General features: G+C 41.5%; 1 protein-coding gene across 4 annotated transcripts in view; it reads left to right on the top strand.

Moving 5' to 3' along the window:
- Positions 1–19,957, top strand: part of LOC122419552 (rhotekin-like) — a 66,003-nt gene that overhangs the window by 30,531 nt on the left and 15,515 nt on the right. The window contains exon 1 of one of the 4 annotated variants that reach the window (XM_043434215.1): positions 8,938–10,250. The exons of the other annotated variants lie outside the window; for them this stretch is intronic. Coding sequence (XP_043290150.1) covers positions 10,044–10,250 — 207 coding nt within the window. The 5' untranslated portion in view covers positions 8,938–10,043. Of the gene's footprint in view, positions 1–8,937; positions 10,251–19,957 lie in introns of those variants that run through there. 4 annotated transcript variants of the gene reach the window in all.

A 19,957-nucleotide genomic window follows, 5' to 3' on the forward strand; every position in this document is an offset into this window, starting at 1 on the left:
GTGTAGGCATACCCGGATGTTCAGTTTGCAGTGCGAATCTCGTATGACTGCTGAGGTAGTCGTGTGTATTTGTCAGAAAAATATCCCAGCAATCGCAGTCGCTGGCTGCTTCTTTTATTCACGGTGCCCTAATTGACAGATAAATCATTTAAAAGTCGAATCGTCCGACCCACGTGATTCGGTATCGTGCCGTTGAGGTTCGAGTGCGTTGACAAGCCTTGCAAATTTTTTCATTCCCTTGTTCTCTGTAACTTCGTGTCTGCTGTATTTATTTGCTTGCTGGTTGCATTTTAGATTTGTATGAAAGAAACATAAGACGGTTGTAAGTCAAAAATACGCCTTAAAATCACAAAAGTTTTGCTCAAATTATTTGAAGGCAAATTCTATGAATTTTTGTACGATTTGGTCGTTCAGCTGCTTCGCATTTTGGAAAAAATCCTTTTTTCAAACTCCACACGAAAACTGCACTCCAGGAATCGAAATAGTGCTCCATTCTAAAAACAATCCTCAATGAAACTTTTCATTCTCAAGATATTCTCTAAAATGCTTTTTTTTCTCGTCTAAAAATGGAATAAGAAACAGAGCTGAATCACAACGGAAGTGGTGGATAGCGGAAGCTTCCGGCCAAGTGGTAACTGCAATCACGGTTAGGCCTAACGATAAAGTGTCGTGAGAACACAATTTCCTTGTCACAAAGATCACAGTTGTGCAAACAGTTTTCGTTTTTCTTCCCATCCTCGATTCTAGATTCAAAATTCAAAGAGTAAGTGAAAAATTCAGTCGCGACTATTCGAAACTTTCAAAAACTACAAATAAACGTTTCTCAGGGGAAAAAAAACATTGAAAAAGTGGCAGCTGATGCGAAGGGCAGTTCAACAATCGTTATTTTGATCTTCTTTTCTTAATAACTCCTCGTCAATTTTCTGTCACAATTCCCATGAATTTCGAGAGTTGGCTAGCCAAGACTAAAAATCCCTTGGGAATAAATATATTCGACGCAGTTATTTGGAGGGCGAGAGAACTGAAAATTAGAATTGTTGCACGGTCTCGAGAGTTCCGAAGACAAACAATCCCCGTTGGATGAAATATCGTCTGAACAGTAAAACAATAGTTTTTAGCACGAATTTGTTATGTCTAGCTCTGGTCTAGATTTGAAATTTACATTTCGACACATGTGTTCTTTCCAGCTCCGTATATTTGGGTTTTGTCTCAGCACACGATGGTGTGTTTCCAGTCGCGAATGCTATCGTAAAATTGCCAAGAACAAAGATTATTTTTCGACGAGATTTGCGAACGTGTTTCCCGAATGGACGATCATGAATCTTCGATTTACACGGACGGTTTGAATCGAACGAATTTTGCATCGCACACTTCACTTTGAACGTTCATAAAGTTCCTTTTACAAAATGTATTAAATATTTTTGTGATTAGATTGAAACTAATTAATTAAATTGAATTATCTTAAGCGAAAATAATCCCGGTTTAATCAGTTTGAATTTTTCTATTTTATTTTATTTTATTTTTGTTTTAATTGGAAAAAAACTTTTTGCGTGATGCCAATAACGTTTTCTAATCCCGACCTTGATGCAAATTTATGAATCAACTTTTTTCATTTTTTACGATCGTATTACATGTTTTGATAATCGAATATAGAAACCGGATCTTTAATTTTATACCGCCTTCGTGCAGCAACTACGTCACAAGATCTTCGACGTCTTGGCTAGCGTCATCGGCGATTCGAAAATGTTTACCCCCACGTCGTGGATAAATATCTTCGAATCCACAAACGAAAAAATCTAAAAATAATCACAGAAACGAAAAATACAAATTCGCAATCGTGCCCTTCAACGTCGCGTGTTCTTCCAAGGTTTGTGAATCAGCAGCTCAGACGTGAAGAAAATAAAGAAAAATTTTACTCGAATCGAGTATCGACGACCATGATTCTCTTGGCGAATTTTTATTGAAACCTTCCGATAAGTATTGCTTCGTCTTACAAATTCGCAAAGGTCTTCGATATTTTGTTCACAGTTTCAATGGATTTTATCAAAAACACGAGCAAAAATTCATTTTTTTTCTTACGACTGCACTGGTGGCAGCAGCAATTTTTTAATTTTTCTACATAAGTTCATTAAGAATATTTCGCGAAAAAATGCTGCAAGTAGACCTCCGCGACCTAACCTAAAAAGCTCTCATAAAAAATCATGTCAAAAGCAGCGGTTTATTTTTTTGCAATCGCGAACGATTCTAGCGCAACTGGCACAAGGTTCATAATATTTAGTTCGGCCAATTGCAAACCGAATTCATGCAAAACTCCGAGCCGACGAGTAGAGCTTGAAAAAATTGGAATGATTCACAGGCTGGAGGGGCGATATAAATATTTGGGATTCGAGTTCAACGCAAGTTTTGCATCGATTCTGTGATTTTTTTTTTGCAATTCATTCATTCTATTGCGTTGAATAAATAGTTGATTCCTTTCCCGTCATTCGAACTCGCTAATTAAAGCAATTTCGAGACTCCAAAGCTCGTTTTCGGTTCTTTTTTGCGTGACGCCATTTTCTATGGTACTCGACACGTGACTTTTCAATTTCTTAATTAACGAAAAGAAAAAAAACAGCGAATTCGTAAATCTCAAAGACGAGAAAATGCATTTCTCCTCCCTCATCCTCAAAAGTACACCGAAGCGGGTTGTTACGTTTTTTGCATTGTTTCCCGAAGCCCGCACGCAGACGGCAACAGCGTTTCGCTGTGTTCGCCACTCTCGTTTTAATTAATAGCACTCACCCCAGGATATCGGGGCGAAAGGAAAAAGCGACAAAAAGGCGAGACACGTTTCAAGCGATTAACGAGAGGGTCGAGTACGCACCCGCACGAGCCGCGTTCGACGATTAAATGATTTTTCATTCTTTCGTCTGAACCCTGAGAAAAAAATAATGTTGAAAAATTATCAAAATAAATCACGATTTTTCAACATTTTTAATTGAGAAACATCGATTTTGGCGAAATAAGATCCCACAAATAATTCGTCAGTAAACAAACGATATTTTCTGGCGTGAATAATCGACAGTCGTTCCATAATGAGCACAAATTCATTTTTTCCTCCAAGAAAACATTGACACTCGCGAATTGAATGTTCGAGCGCAGTGAGAAGTGCCACAATAAAGAATCATCATCGAAAAGTTTGTTGTGCAACGAGGCGTGTTGTTATAACGAGGCATTGTCATCGCTATTCAAACAAACGATCATTCTATTATTCAGTATCGTGCATAAAGCGTCGGTGCATGCGATTCTCACAAGCAGAAAGAGAGACGGAGGCATGAACTCGTAAATATAATCGTACTTCTTGATTGCGCGCGTGCGCTGTCTCTCACGGACATTCTCACGATTTTCCGGAGCTCCGCGGCCTCCAGGTGGAACGAGAGAAAGATGAAAAGGAGAAGCAGATTAGGAGAGAAGGAGAAAATGGAGAAAGAGAAAAAACGATGCCAGTGAAAGGATCGCGTATCGCTTGAACGGCGCGACGCTTTATTTTCATGGGTGACCAGCACGCGACGTTAACGAGGTAAATCGTACGAATGATTCACCGTTTCGAGCACATTACGCTGCCAAACGATTTCAGCGCTACCGCGCACATTTTTTTACATCACTTTGTACTTTGGCTCTCCTTCGTTACGTAACTCTTTGAATTAAAAGGCAATGACATTTGTGTCAATTGTTAACGGTGCACGGAGAGTAACACGAAATAATAACAGACCAGCGCATGCTGGTAGCGGAATATGTAATCATAATGATTCCGCGTCGTGACGTCGTCGCGCAATAACAAGCATTGCTGCACAACGCGAGAGTTATTCAGTTATGCATGCATACAAGTGTCCGCAGGGTGTAACGAAAACACCGGCCAGCAGTTGCCGGTTAAACAGATCGCATTGAATTCTCAAGAAAAAAACGTTCGTAATGATTTTTTTCTCCGATGATACATACGCGCGAGTGCGAGGTTTTTATTGCTCGGTCAAAGCGCCTATGCGGATAGCGTTGTAGGAAGCGTGGTGAATTTTCTCCTCGGGTTTTATCATGCAGCAAGAGTTTCGTCACAACCTTTATATACATTTTTACCGATTTGCTCATTCGGCGAAATCCTCAATATTAATTACATCGAGGTTCGTCATATCAACTGTCGCGACGTTTTTTCCCTGCGCTTCCGGTATTACGAGTCCCCCCAGCACGGGCACGTGCTTCGCTCCGACATTCTTCAACCGGGCTCCGCTTCTCGACGACGATGAATGAATAGTGCAATGAAAAAAGCTCTTAATGATCACCCACGGAGCGATTGAAACGATCTTCGTTCAACAAAGAGCAACGTTACAACTGGAATTTCCACCCATTTGATAATTTGAAATTTGTGTTTTTTCTGTTTCCTTTTAGCCGATTCGGAGATCATTTTCAATTCACATATAAATGCGGAAGGCAAGTTAACACGATCGACACCCTTTTTTGCTGCTCGCTTTTTGAGAAATCCGAAAAAATAATTTTTCAATCGATCACGTTGCTCAGGGGATTTCCGGTGGGGACACATTCTCTCGACGTCGCGAGGGATGCGACGAGGACAGCCCTTAGCCCGAGAGCGTATCCTGTCTCAAGTATAACATCCTGTCGTTAGTACCGAAGTGTATGCTCTGGGAGTGTCGGAAATTTTAAACTGTATACGTAACATGCGGTTCGGAGTGTTGCAGCATCGATGATCGCCCGCAAACGATTCTCGGATGAGGCTACATTGCTGGAAACTCAACAATCTTGGAAAATTGTTCGAATTTTATATATTTTTTGAATTTTCCGTATTGCCAATATTTAAGTATGGATTTTGAAAGAAAAACTATCGGAAATAAGTAGCTCGTTGAAGTATTGGATTGAAATTTTTTAAATTTCCACGAAATTTCAATTATTGGTTACGAGAACATTTTTGAAAAACGATTTTCATTATTGGTATCGTCGGGGTTTCTATGAAAATTTTTCAACTCATCGCACAATAACTTTTCGTTTAATTACTAAAGTCATAAAATTGTAGAAACTTGAAACAAATGGCGAGAAAAGCTTTCAATTTCTTTTTATTTTCATAAAAAGTCGCTACTCCTGTTATTTGGAAATAGCGTCTGGTGAAAAAAAACCTTCGAGTTGTCTGAGAACGTTCGTTTTGTTATCGACCATGGCTAAGAAGTGATTAATCGGAATTCGTTGATTATCGATGAGTCGAAAGTGAGGAGGGCAAAGGAAGCGAGGCCGAGAGCGACGAGGCACTCCGAGCAAGTTCAATGATGCACAATACCCTGCAACTCTGCGTACCGTACTTTCTGTCTGCCCTAATAAATATACGAGTTCATCAAGGCTGGTTACTAATTGCTATTCGGCTTCACGGCCCTCGTCCGTGACTCGAACTATGCAATTGTGCTGCGGAATAACACACACGCTAAGGCTCCATTCAGCTTTATCATATGTACATAGTTAGATTCATTGTACGAAATAACGGATCGCTCGTAGAGTCAACAGAAAGCAAGCAAATTTGACAAGGATTATTGAAAAAAGTAGTGAAAAGAGAATTATTGATTCCGAATTTTGTTCAATCTTTCATTCGAAATTCTTATCACCTTTTCATCGATAGAAAAGTATTTTAATCTAATAAATTTTATTGGCATCTCGAATATATCATTTATTCGTATCTTTCGTAGTTTGAGGAAGATCATGCGTCACTTGTGCTTCAAAAAAGCAACTGAAACTTTTTGCTCTTTTGATGATCAAGAAACGATTAAAGTTTATTCTCGCAATTATTAAAATTGGGTAAGTTATTTGTTGAGATTGATGAATTTTTAATATAATGATATCGTTCCACTGTTTACGTCGTTATTACTCGTTAACCTCAAATAAGTGTTTTTCTTTTTCCATTCCCAAGTGATTTTCACCGGTAGCAAAGCTTTCTCAAGACATCGATATCTAAAAACATATTTTCTTATTCTCGTTTTTGGCTCTTTAAAGTTGGGAGGATGCTATTTCATTAAATCCGAAAATTTTGAAAAATTTTCGAAAACAATTGGAAACGCTGTCGCTCCGGTGAAGAGTCTCTGGCAGCAACTCGTCATAACATAAATGTACTTGTCTCAGATCGTAGCACAGGAAGTAGTGTGCTTGCCATAAGAGGCTTGTATAACCCTTCAAAAAACGTGATTTTCGTTAATTGTTTTTTTGGCAACCAGACGGTCGAGCCTACAATAATTTCGAGAATATTTACACGGTGCATATTTCTAGCATATTTCGAAGTTTCAACTCTTAAAGTTGGAACTTTCGATTTCCATTAGATTCGCGTGAACTTCCACAATGGAATGAGCATAGACGCAGTTTATTGGTAGAATGATTCACGAAAGAAGGATAAGTGTTAGAGAACCTCTGATATTCAGTGTCGAGGGTTCTGTCCGAGTACGAGAGCACAGAGCGATTTGATTTTATTGTACACACGCACGTGCGTACGATCTACAAGCGCACAGCTGTATATATATGTGCCTCGTGCTCTTTCTGCCATAAAAGACCTTCCCTGTACTTATATACGTTTCTCTCCCTTTCTCCCTTTTTCTGTTCCTGGCCTCTTGTGTACGCGAACTTTATGATCCAGTTCGCCGTGGGTCCCGTGGGTTCCCCTTTCTTTTTACACATTGGCCGGTGGCCGACCCCATCGTCCTTGTGCCGTGTTCCGAAGCCCCCTCTTCGTGCTACACCGAGAGACACGAAAACGATTTCTGTGCCTCTGCGTTCGTGTAAAACGCGTGCGAAGCGTCATCAATTTCTATTCAATACGACAAATTGACCTTCCAATTTCGACGAGAGAAAATAAAAGAATTCTTTCCATTGCCGGAGTCACCTTCGATTGAGAGATTTTATCGGAAATTTTTGACAGTCGTTATTTCTCCAAAACCGTTTTTCACACTCTCATTGAAATGTCAATACGTTTTAGCGTAGAATTTTTTTCTTTCTGGTAAACACTTTGTCTCCTTCCATATGCTATTGGATTTGAAATTTGTTTTGTAATAAACACGTACGAAAACCACGAAATATGTTTTGCTGGTTTGAGAGGTTCCTTAAATCATCAACGTTGCCATTTTTTTTCTGTTCCCAAACTAGTGTTTCACCCAATTTAAGGGCAAATAAGCTTCAACCTGGACGAAATCGTTATAATTAAATAGGGAATTTGCCATCGGTAGTGCTCTTCGAAAATCCCATTAGCATTACACCAATGTGTATCGTGAACTTCAGCCTCGTTTCAACCCTTCCCCTCCCCAAGAGGGTTCAATTGAATTTCGAAGGGTGCGTGTCCGTTTGCCTTATTTCAACCACCGATTCCATTGGTGAGGATTCGCCCCAAGAGTTCTCACGACCGACATGGATTTTGGTTCGAATCCAAACGAGTCGTTTGCATCAAGCTGTTGCTTCGAGTCCACTCTGGGCTTCGGTTCAAGGGTTTCCATTTCATGGCGAAAATATCGGTCGATATTCGCACCTATTCGTGAAGGTCACCAAGCAGGGAGTCGGTTTTCGTGTCAAACCACAAAATCCTGCTACGAACAAGGCGATGAACAAATAATTTTCAACCTTTACAAGAACCAAAATGGAAAAGCATCTCAGCAATGAGAGTGCTCATTTTGCCAAGGTCAACGGTAGAGTCCTCTTTTATTTTCTCGTTCGTCCCACGTCCGCACGAACTCTCGCACGTGCTTCGATATACATCATCGTGCGTTTACCCTTGGGAACCTAACACCCGAAGTTTTTAGTGGCGGTTGTTCGCGTTCATGCATTTTAGTTCCCCGGAGCCTCTCGGTACTGTCGGTTCATTTAGTCATTCGGGTGATGTTCTCGAGGGTTCTCTTGAAGCCCCCCGTTAGTGCCCCACCCCTTCATCCCCCCCCAGGGGCTTCGTCGTCGAACGACAGGCCGGGCCGTAGGAGATCGTCATAGTCATCGCCACGCTGCCTTCGTCATTCAGAGTTTGCTCGTCCCTGCAATGGCATCGCGCTTCGCTTGACGTACGATTTTTCAATTTATGTTTAAACGTCGAGTTATTGCCATCACCGTTGTTTTTCTTTCATTGAAAAAACGGAAAAAGCATCGACACTGCGAGTGTGTTTCTGGCTGTTCAATTTTTTTCCATACTTAATCAATTCGACGAGTGCCCGCAGGCAACGCTCCTCCGAAACGACAGCGGCAACTGAAACATCCCGCAACCTCTGCGAAGCGTTTTGCGAGCATTGGTAACTGAAATTGTGATGAATGGAGACGAAAAATACAAGTAAACGCGGAGCTACAGGATTCGTGAAACTTGCGGTCTGAAATACACTGTCGTAACGTCGTTTTCCGGACTCGTGCACCGTGGGCGTTGAAAAAGTGTTGTGAAAATAGAGGGAACAACTCGTCCGAGGTTGTGTCGACGACGTTCTCGAAGATCGGCTCGTAGAGAATCGTAGCGACATCGATTATTCAATAATTGATCGGAAATCGTTAATTCGAATTGGCCTCGAGGGTGTATCGCACATCGTAGCTGTGTTTCGACCGAAGGAGAGACACGTTCGTAGTTTCCATAGAGCAAATATCCACCCACGGGTGTTTGCAGGTGCACTAACGGCGACGAGAACCTCCGAGGTCTCGAGAGCCCGAGTTCCGATCCCTCGTCGCGTTTCGGTCCATTACAATATTATCTTCGGAGTCTTGACTCGCTCGTGACTGTCCAGATGCTCGAGCCGAGCGTCGAGTGGCCACCTCTTGACGCTTCATCGTCACTGCGCTAACGCTCCGAGCGATCCCACACCACAATAACGTCAACGAGAGACTCGTAGCTCGGCGAACAGCACGAGAGAAGCGAAGATCAGAAGTCTACGGATCGGGGAAGAGGGAGGAAGAAATAAGGAGAAATAGTGGGAGGGAATAAAGAGAAGTGAGAAGCAGCGTGGAGGAAGATAAACAAGCTCTTCGGAGCGGGGGAAAATACAGAAAGTTTCTACGCTTTCGACTGTCCTTCCAACCCCAAACTCGTTTTTATTTATCACCGCGAAAACTCTAAAATCATAAAAATCACATTAAAACTAGTATTCTTGGCGAGCGTATTTACGGATCCCCCCAACCGAGACAATCTCCTCGTTATCAAGACCACCGACGATTTTTGCCAACTATAAATACGTGTATTCGCGCGCCGGAGGCGGGGGGCGCCAAGGGAAAGGGAAAAGAGCATCGAAGCACATGAGAGACAGAGAGCAGTTATGCTGCAATAAGCGTACAGCTCGCGTTGGCACGTTCACGCTCGTGTTAAACGCTCCTCGAGATAGACGCTCGCGCGTCTAGACTTTCTTTCGTTAGAGTACGAAAATATCTGCGCTCTCATCGATCGCGCGGCCTTTTCGACAAAAATATTCGTTCAATCGAAATTAAAATTCGGCTTGACTATTTTGATCCCCCGGAAGAAGTGCGCTGCTGCTGTTCTCATACCGAGCATGGGAACGCCTGTGTTCTGAGGAGTGTTCACCCGAGTCAAGAACCAACGAGCTCAAAGTATGGGCAAATTATGCAAATGGGCATATCTCCGAGAGAATTTTCGAGATTCGTCGGAATACAACGCGGATGGATAAAAGTTATTTCTACGAGTGTCTCTCTACCGGTGCTGTGATTTCCACGTGAGATTGTACACTCTCTACCTGTTTGTTTCCTCAAGCCCCCACTCCGAGAGCGCGTTCTCCTCGCCCTCGAAGCCGTGTGCCCCCCTCGAGGGCTGACGTCATCTCTAATTCACCTTGTCGTTGCGAGAAGGTAGTCGAGGGGACGCCGCGTGCGAGTCTCCTCGCGACATCGGTCCCTCGCATTTTTGTATCGAGTTAAACAAATATTTAAAACTGAAATAAAAATAGTCTTGAAAGATAAATAAACCGGTGATTCGGATCGTTTGTGGTGGAGTGATCGCTGCTGCAGTGAATTCTTCCAGCGAATTTCGTGAATCGTTCGAGTGATTGCAAAAGGAATATAAAATGGATTCGTGCTTTCCTCCTCTTGCCGCTCTCAATCTTCGGGATGCGAAGAACAAGAGTTCACAAGTTACCGTCAAAAATCGCCACAGCAGCGGTGACAACCAACCGCCTTTGCCGAATGGCAAGAGTCTTCCTGTGCCTGGAAAAATTGAGATCCTGCAGGATCTCGATCTCTATTATATTCGACAGATCGCACATAATTTGAAGGTATTCCAACTGTTTTCAGCTTACGATTAAGAATTTTGTTCTACGACATTGAAGTTTGCAACGTTGGAGTCTAACAAAATGAACGAAAAAACGTTTGTAATTCAACAATTCTTTTATTTCACGAAGTATCGGTGCAGCTTGAAAAACTACAAATTGCAAATTCGACAGGGAACGAAATTGGAGAATTACTCCAATTACTGAAGGGTTTTTTGGATCATTTCGTTGGACTCCAACGTTGCAAACTTCAGCGTTATTTTGTTCTAGCGTAAATGATAAATTATCGAGACGCAAACGTTCCAAATGAATTGCTGACGACTCAGGTTTTCGGCTTTTTATGGGCCCCGCGCGCGATAAAACACTTTTCTCCCACGTCCTCGTTGAATCTTCTACTTTTACACGTTGCCTATATACAGCCTCAGGTTTTATGTAAGATTGTAAACTCGACGTATCTCACACGCACGTTTTGCCAGAACAATACACCGAGTAGGAGCATTATCGCACTCGCAATTTACGACCTCGGGGGTTGATAAGACCGAGAAGTCACAAGAGGGTTGCGCAGACGCGATGATTCACTACCTCGATTTTCCTTTATTCCGGACTTTAATTGTTCGTTAGAAGAATTACTTGCAAATGCTAGTTTCGATAGTGTTGGCTTCGAGCGTTTTTATCAGCGATTAATCAAATATGATAAAACATTCCCTTAATATTCCCCCGGTTTCGTTCTGACTTGCGGGTCCGCGGCGAAAACCAAAAGCGAGTAGACGCAACAATAACGCATTTTTTCTGGATGAGCCGGCCAAATTCGAAAGCGTTTCAATGGGGCTCTTTTTGGCCGAACGAAGACGAAGAAAATACAGAAAAAGGTCCATCTTACGTGTGGTCAAATATTTTCCAGATAAGTTGCTCATTTAGAGAAGTTTATCTCGAGAAGAAACGATTTTAAGACGAACAAGGTATTCGAAAAACTTGCGGAATCGTATTGTTGTATCTTAAGAGCCTTTCGGATGTTTCCCCCTTAAAATCGTTATGGATCCTGCACCTATCCACGTGGGATAGAAGAAACTTACCTGACTGAGTAAAAAGCAATGAACCGAAAAGGCTAAGAAAAGGTCAAGCAGTCACGTCGAGGCTCGAGAGGCGTAGAACTCGGTGCCGAGCAATTAGCGCTCGAGTCGCTCACTCGAGCCAATCTTACTCTCCCGGGAAAGCACCAAAGCGAAGCTTCTCACTTTATAAAATCGTAGAGACTCGCGCCGCGCTAAGTGCAATGTACCGGGTGTTTAACGTTTCCCAGTTATTGAGTCGTCACCATTTTCTGTTCCCTCGTCTTGAAGAAATTCGTCGAGATTTTTCAAAATAGGCGCAGTTTGCGTATTCCGTTTGAATAAAACACTTTCTAAAGTTCAACTTATTCCTCGGCTTCGCAAAAATAAACCTGATTTATCACTGCTCAATTAGTAGTCAATATTTAATTACGTGCAACTCAGCAAATATTTTCATTTATTCCACGTACCGTTGACATAATTATTACTACGAAGTGGCTCGAGAGAATACTCGTTACGATTGTAAAATTGCATCATTTACTCTCCATGTTTTCGTGTACACTAAATTCTCATGGACGAATATCAAACACAGATTCATTAGAGGGGGTCCTGCTTTAGAAAGTCAAAAAATCGATTGTTTTCGGGAATGTTTTTAGGATAGACGAAAATAACTCACCATGGCGAGCTTTTCGGTATATTGAAGAACATTTCAAGAGTACAAAAACATTTTTTTAACGTGAGAAATACTTATTTGTACATGCGTTTATGCGCCAAGTCTGATCGTCGAAGTTTCTCAGCTCCGTACAGTGTGGAGATCGTAATTATCGTCCGCAACAAAAATTCCAAATTTTTTTCCATTTTCATATTTTTTTTTTCGCAATGAACCTATAAAACTCGAAAAAAAGTTCGCCATAGTGAGTTATTTCCATCTATCTAAAAACATTCCGGAAAACAATCGATTTTTTTGACTTTCTAAGGCAGAAACCCCCCTTAAAATGAAATAATGGAAGCAGGCTAAATGATTTCTGATGCTTTTAATCGATTCGTTTATTATTTTGTTGAAATTTACAGAATTGAGATAAAAAATTCAACTCGAGTCGCAAATATATTCGTCGCGTATCGTATCCGTTGTAACGACGGTGCCGTGTTTACTTTTTTTTCTATTAAAAAATCGGCGGAAATCTTAATTCGTCATGTGCCATTGGACTCGCGTACTGCGCTCGCACGACGAATGTTAATGCCTGCCAACGAGAGTGAGCAATTCACGCACTCCGTTGCAAGTAAACCTTGCTGGCTTTAGCTTTTGCGCAGGTTCTTGTCCTCGAGGCACGGCAGGAATGTTTGGTTTCGCCGGAACGGTATTGAGACTTCTCGACCGTCGAATGTGTGCAAAATATTCGTATACAACGAGACGATAAATCAGTTAGAAAAAAACCGATGGAATGAAGCAAAAGACGCAATAATTGTAGCGTTTGTGGGAATAATGGATTCGGAAATGAGCTCATTTTGGGCAGCCGACTAATCATGCGTTGAGCTACAAAATCTTCAGCATCAAAACTCGCAATGTTTGCTCACGTTTTCTCTGAAATTTTATACCCGCATTTAGTCATTTGCGAATATAATCGGGCGCGAAAACGTGACTAATTCTTTACGAAGATACTGCACAGGATTGCACATTCCCACGTGACACCGACTGTCAAAGAAAGGAAAAAAATATTTATATTCATGCGTGCATTTTTTCTGCGAATACAAAAGCCAATCGAATCGTTACAAGTGGTCGCATCCGTTGTCTATAATAACTCACCTTAATTACAACACACATATCAAGAGATTTTCTCTCCTAAGCATTAATCCGATTATTGTACAAAAAATGTGAATTACGCTCCGCAGAGCATTAAAATTCGATCTTATTGCCATTGATCGTAAAAAATCCACTTGAATTTTCTTAATACTCGAAGAGAAAAAGTGCGGCATATCAAAGAATAAGGGCTCTCGTTTATCGGGAGTCCGGTATTATATGTGGGTGCTTCGAAATCCGGTTATGGAATTACAACCCTCAGGGCACTATAATCAACCCTGATGCCTGCCTCGCGGCCGACTATTCGCTCCGTCGAACGATAGACCTCACGCAGCACGAGAGGAGAACTCTGAACCTTGTTATAAAAGCGTTGTGTACTGTGGATTATGTAGCCGCGAGTATCTCTGTGTGTATAAATATTAATGCAGAGGATGGTACGAAATTTAAAGCTCGCATAATTATAAAGGCTCGATGATATTTAAGTTTGCAACTTTTATTTGGCACGCGAACTCCTGGAAAATAACCTTGAACGAGATTTCAACGGTTGGAGGGTAACCGAAATTCGGAGAAATTGGTAAAAATAATATCGTCGATCCCCAGGCCCGTGATAACGAGAAATCGATCACATTCGTAAGAGAAACGAGGTCACGGAGGGAGAAAAATATCTGCTACAGAGGTTACAAGCCTCGACAAGGCCAAAAATCGTGTGTGATACGGATGAAGATACTTCCGAACACAGCTTACGAAGATCTTCCTTCGGATAGCGACGGTCGTATACATTCCCGCGAGTGGAAGACGTGCACCTCGATACTTCGTTACAGACTGAGTCGCCGCTTGGATGATGCTATCGTTCGATAACTCTATTCGGAGCACAGTCCCCCAGTTCGATTTCTCGGTTCATTTCGTCTGGGTTATTATGAGATATCTTCGAATTTGTGTGAAAAAAAACTGAAAATGTGCTGTGGGACGTGGGAAAAAATGGGAGTATTTGATTCAACGAAACTTTGGCTTTTTCAACGACATTTTCAGTCAGGAATATTCATTCGAGCCAGCCAAATGTTTACTGAAGTAACGAATTTATTCGTTCCCCAGGATTGTTTGACTTGATTAAATTTTTTGTGAATCGTCCAATTTCTCAAATGGATTCTATCTTTTTTTAATTACTCAATATATTTGGGTATGCGGGATCGTTTCGAAAATATAGTCTTTGATTGAGTTCACGATTGCTCTCGGGCGAGATACTGGCAGAGAGCCCCCATAATGGGCCGAGGAACCAGCAACGTGCAATCTCGTAATTAAATTGTAGTCCCAACTGACCGGAAATACGAAGAAAGCCGAAAGATGTTCACAAGATGTCCACTCGATTCGATAAGCATCGAGTTATCGTTTTGACCGGCGTTCCCATTTCGTTTCTGTTCCTCTCTCGTTACGGCGTTCTGGGAATCGGCATTTCATCTATTTTTTCTCTAAACGGTAACGAAAGAGTGTCCATCGAGAATTTTCACCAATAAAAACTTCCAAATTACCAAAATGTACGAAAAAACAATAAAAAATTAAAAAATACTCGGAGCCTTTTCAAAAGGAAGCGAATGACCAATCGAACGAGGATTCAATGAAGTTTCGACTCCGTATTAAAAAAGTACTACGGCCCTTGATTTTCCGCACAGTTTGTTCAAACTTTTACTTTCGCGTTCCCAACCACCCACAAACAAAGATTTTGGGTAATTAGATGAATTTCAGCATTGTTAGAATTATTTATGTGATTAAAACCTGAGGGACCTCAAAAGCGGACTATGTGCATGGTTCTATTAAAATATGATGCGAGGGTTGGCTCATTTTATTATCAATGCGAGACACGAGAACCGCGCGAAACGCGATGAACTCTGATCAATCATTTCGTAGCTATAACAGTATATATGCGAATGAACGGGAATCGATATCGATCTTTAATCGACTTTGAGGATAATATAATACGTGCTTTAACCAGCACGAAGTAGCCCTTACTTCACGAGATTTATAATACGCTACGTAAAACTCTCGATGAAGTTGCACTGCACGGAGACCACACACGTACTTTATAGTCAGCGGTTCTCAAATCCAAGATTTCTCGACTCCTATACGTACACGAAGAAAACGAGACCGAAAATTCTAGAGGAAAGTACTAGGAATATAATATCTTGGGGACAGTATGTACGTACTGGATTGTAGCATTAATTTGAAGAGCAGTAATAAGAATTGTTCTAATCACCATAGTAAAATGACCAATATCCATACCTTTTATTCAAAAGACTCAAGCTTTCTCTATAAGCATAGTAAAAAATGTTTTCAGTCACTTTAAATGTTTGGAAAGTATGCTCGAGCAACCCTGAAAAAAAAACTATGTGTATGGTAAAATGTCACACGTATCAGATGTATATTTGTGTATTTGTCATAGAATTTACTATGCTGACAGTCAAAATTTATAACGCTGAAGTTTGCAACGTTGGAGTCCAACGAAATGATCTAAAAAAACTCTCCAATAATTTCAGTAATACTCCAATTTCGTTCTCTCTCGAATTTGCAATTCATAGCTTTTCAGTCTGCACCAATACTTCGTGAAATAAAAAATTGGTGAATGGTAAATGTTTTTTTTTTCGTTCATTTCGTTGGACTCCAACGTTGCAAACTTCAGGGTCGTCAAAATTTGTGGTTTACTTCCACTTTTTCAGTGAGTGCTGGTCTGGCATGATGAATATCACTCGAAAACAAAACAAAATATAGTTCTCACGTGCATCATTTTCTGCTATCTTCGATTGAATGAATTTGGCTCAATTGAGTGACTGATTTTCGCTCAAATACCGGTTTTCACGATACCCTCGTACACCGATAATTCCCTTAAACCTTTTTTCAACCCCTGCTGAAATAAGAAATAACTTGGTTACGCCATCGTGAGACATTAATTTCGTTAAGAGTTCATTGATTTCATCGGATTAAGTTAAATCAGAGAACGTGATTGAATGAAATAAAATGTTCGCGGGATGAGAGAGAAATTATAACGTGAATTACGACACTCGCCCCATAAATTTGAGCCGTTACGAGAAGCAATTAACCGAACATTATTGCAAAAGCATCAGAAAATAAAATACATACGAGGAGCGTAAGAACTCGTTCGACGCGTCACTGCTCCCCGAGACTTATTCACATTTTTCGACTTTTAATTACCAACATGTGGGCAAGTCGCGTTTCTTTTAAGTTCGTGTTTAATCCTACACGTATAAAATTTACGAGACTACAGCTTGACACGTTAGGAGGTATATATTCACGTGTGTGGAAAAGCATCTTTGCCGGTATGTTGTAACGCGAGTTACGAGAGTACGCGGTCACGCATCCCATTATATAATTACGCTTATAATGCTCCACTAGGCTCGGCAACGAGAGCCCTACAGCAACCCGATACTCTTCTTCGCGCGCCTTTAGCGCGTGGGCTTACGATCCCGCGGACTAAAAGCCCTTTGAATTCTGTGACTTAAACCCCTTAGAACATGACACCGTGCATTCGCGAGTTGATCGCTCGGTGTTCAAACTTTCCGGAGCGCGGTGGGTTCCTTTTAATTAAAAATTCGCAAAGACCTTTTTCGTTTCATAAATATTCTCGTTGAGGAAAAGTTCATAATTTTTAATATTCTTTCGCTTTTTCTGGTCGTGGATTGAAATAAGTTCGTGCTGAATGATTTTTTCCTTTCAAATGAATTATTTGAGTGAATGCGAATGTTTGAAAATTCAATATTTTCCATTTATAATTCGTCCAAGTACAATTATCAAATGAAAGACTTGCAGAGACAGGCTGAAATGTAAAATGTGATTGTAAGTAGGCGAGTAAATAAACACCGATTGAATGGTGCTGTCGAAAATGAACACTGACGGGGACTATTCAATCGTAAACTCGATGAAAGTTCGTTGGACCATCTTGAAATTTCTTCGATGAAATATCGCGAATTTTTTCGCCACGATAATAAACCAATCGATCCCCATTCCAGCACTTTGTCTGCTCGTCAACATCAAAGGCGCTGTCGGGGAGTGAAATTTAGAGCGCACTTCAGGGGCTCGAAGCTCGGAGCTAATCCAGCACCAGGGGATTCGAGCTCTTGTGAATTTCCGTACAAAAATAGGACTTTCGATACGAACGAGAACGGGGGAAGAGCGATGGACATTTTCGCGGAGACTGTGATGATTTTTTGCGTCAATGATTAACGCCCGTGTTCATTATCATCAGCAATCTCGCTTGGAAGAGTTCGCCTCGAACCCCCCGCGCCGCACTTTTCTTTTTCAATCCTTAATACGGTTCAGTTGACCCAACGACGTCCCCGTCCTTTATTTTTGGCTCACTTTTACATAATCAGACCTGACGCGGTTACCACTTCGCAACGAAATGCCCTTGACCCAAAGCCTCGTCCAATATTTCGCGTACCGCTTCAAGTATCTTTTAAGGATTTATGAAAAAGGGGCTCCATAAATGTGCGCGGTAAACTCCATCAAACTCCAGTGCGCGCGACAGTAGCGTTCTGTACGCGAGAACTAACCCGCGTCTCGACATCTCCATATCAGCTCAATACTGAAAAACCATTCAACCCACGACCGCGTGTTCCTTTCTTTCCCGCGATTCGTTAACAGAGATTTGTGCGCATAACGAAATTTGTCCGATTCCGTGGGCGAACCGGATTCACGGAGAGACAAACTGAGTATAGAAAAAATTGCGGTATCGCGTAAGAAAATGATGAAATTTTCCCAACCAGAGACATCGATTCTCCATAATATCGAACCCTAAATCCACTCGAAGTAATGCTAGCAAACGATTTCACAAGGTCACAGCTTTTTTCAAATGCAACTCCAAAATCATTCCATTCGTTGAATATTTATTGCGGCATCAGGATCGAACGTTCCCGACATGAATATATTCAAGCAATAAAAAGTCCTCGAGGACCTCGATAAACTTTCCTCAGTTTCCTCATTACATGCTAATAAGTATTCCCATCAAAGCCATTTGTACACATGATTTTTTGCATCAATCGATACTTCCATTTGTCTCCCATTTGATTGTGTCGTAGCTCATCGGTTTTCCAGTACAGAAAAAATCGGGTATGCAGTAAAGTTGTCTGAGTACAGGATTACATACGTGGCAGAATTCGTGATGAAAAAAGCCCCATCGCTCAAGCACTTATTCGAAAGCAATGCGAATAATATTCGGGTGGATCGGGGCTGGGTATCCTGCTCGTCGTTGAATCAAAGCCACTGTATCATTCGGCTAGAGCTCGGATCTCTGATCTCTGGGTGCTTAAGCACGTGTTTTCTGGGTCGGAAGGTTTATTTCGGACGAAGTGCTAGCAAAGCAAACGCATTTCTCTCTCCCTCTCGGTCTCCTTCTTCATCACTTTCGACGTAGTAGAAATACGCTCGTTGGGGCCACTTCTTCCTCCGGGGAGCGCGCGCGCGAGTATTCTGCTCCGTCTCTTCGCGACTGCCCCGCAACTTCTTGCTCCTCTTAATTTTTTTTTACATTTCTTTTTCTCCTTTTCGTGCTCTTCCGCAGCAGCTTGACGGGCTGCGCAGATGCGCACTTCTCCCTACGAGCGTACACCACGAGAGCACACCGATCCATGCATTTGTACGAATATCTTGTTCGCTGTAGCTCGTTTTTGGTGGTGAGAGTGTTTATTGCGCGAGTTACTTTATGAGGATGGCTTGCGAGCGACACGAGCCAACGGTGGAGAAGCCGAGACGAGATACGCCTCACAATATCTCTGTAATATATTCTCTCTTCCGTTTCTCTGACATACACTCGCAGCCTTTTTATCTTCTCCTATATCGAATCGTTCCATCAACTCGGATACGAAACCGCAATCTGCTTACCGTACAGCCGCGACGAAAGCGATATTAATGACTTTGCGATCAATTTATTAGCGTGCCCTTTTATTTTCAATCCAATTAGTCCGTGGAAGAAACAAAATAGTGAAGAAATGGACTTTGTTGTGATGAACGATTAAGGGATTTCATAATTGACGAAATCGATGAAAGTTTTTTCGAAAAACTTTTCTTTTACATCACTATTTTAAGAAATTTATTCTAAATATGACGCTGAAGTTTGCAAGGTTGGAGTCCAACGAAATGATCTAAAAGAGCTCGAATAATTTGAGTAAATGTCCCATTTTTATATCTGTTGAATTCGTAATTCACAGTTTTTCAACCAATGATTAGTGAAATAAAAAAATTCGTTCATTTCGTTCATTTCGTTGGACTAGAACGTTGCAAACTTCAGCGTCGTTTTTAGCAGCTCTCAAAATATTTATGAGAGAGTGCCACTCGTTGGAAATTCAGGGTAAAAAGATAAAAGTACTGTGATGCAACTGGAGCGATAACAGAGTTTAGATGAAAAATTGCGAAAGGATCTAAGCTCGCGAAAATATGAGAGAGCGAAAGGCAGATTAACTCTGTGAAGAAAATATAATGCGAGGCTCGCGAGTGAGATCATTGAGGCAGAATTCAGCGAGGAGAGAGAACGTCTCGAAGGCCTCGGAGAAGTGTCTTCTGTTTCGAAAGAGACCACAAAGTTAAAGAGACATGCAAAAACTCGACGAGATTGTACGGGGAGTACCTTATTTGTTATTGTCAAGAGAGTCGTCCCAGGATCTCCCTGGAGTTTCCAGTTGTCTCTGTGCGCGACTCTCGCTCCGGCCCTTCGTTTGTACTTTGAAAACGCGGATCCTCCGACGGGTACCGTTTTCTTCGGTGGTCCTTCGCTCTCAGTAGGCGTTCTTAACGATAAGATAGCTCGGTAGCCTGGAAACGAAAAAGTAATAATAAAAATGAAGCGTAGAAAATGAATCTCTCGT

The sequence above is a fragment of the Venturia canescens genome, chromosome 1, assembly GCF_019457755.1.
Source record: "Venturia canescens isolate UGA chromosome 1, ASM1945775v1, whole genome shotgun sequence".
NCBI classification, from domain to species: Eukaryota; Metazoa; Arthropoda; class Insecta; order Hymenoptera; family Ichneumonidae; genus Venturia; species Venturia canescens.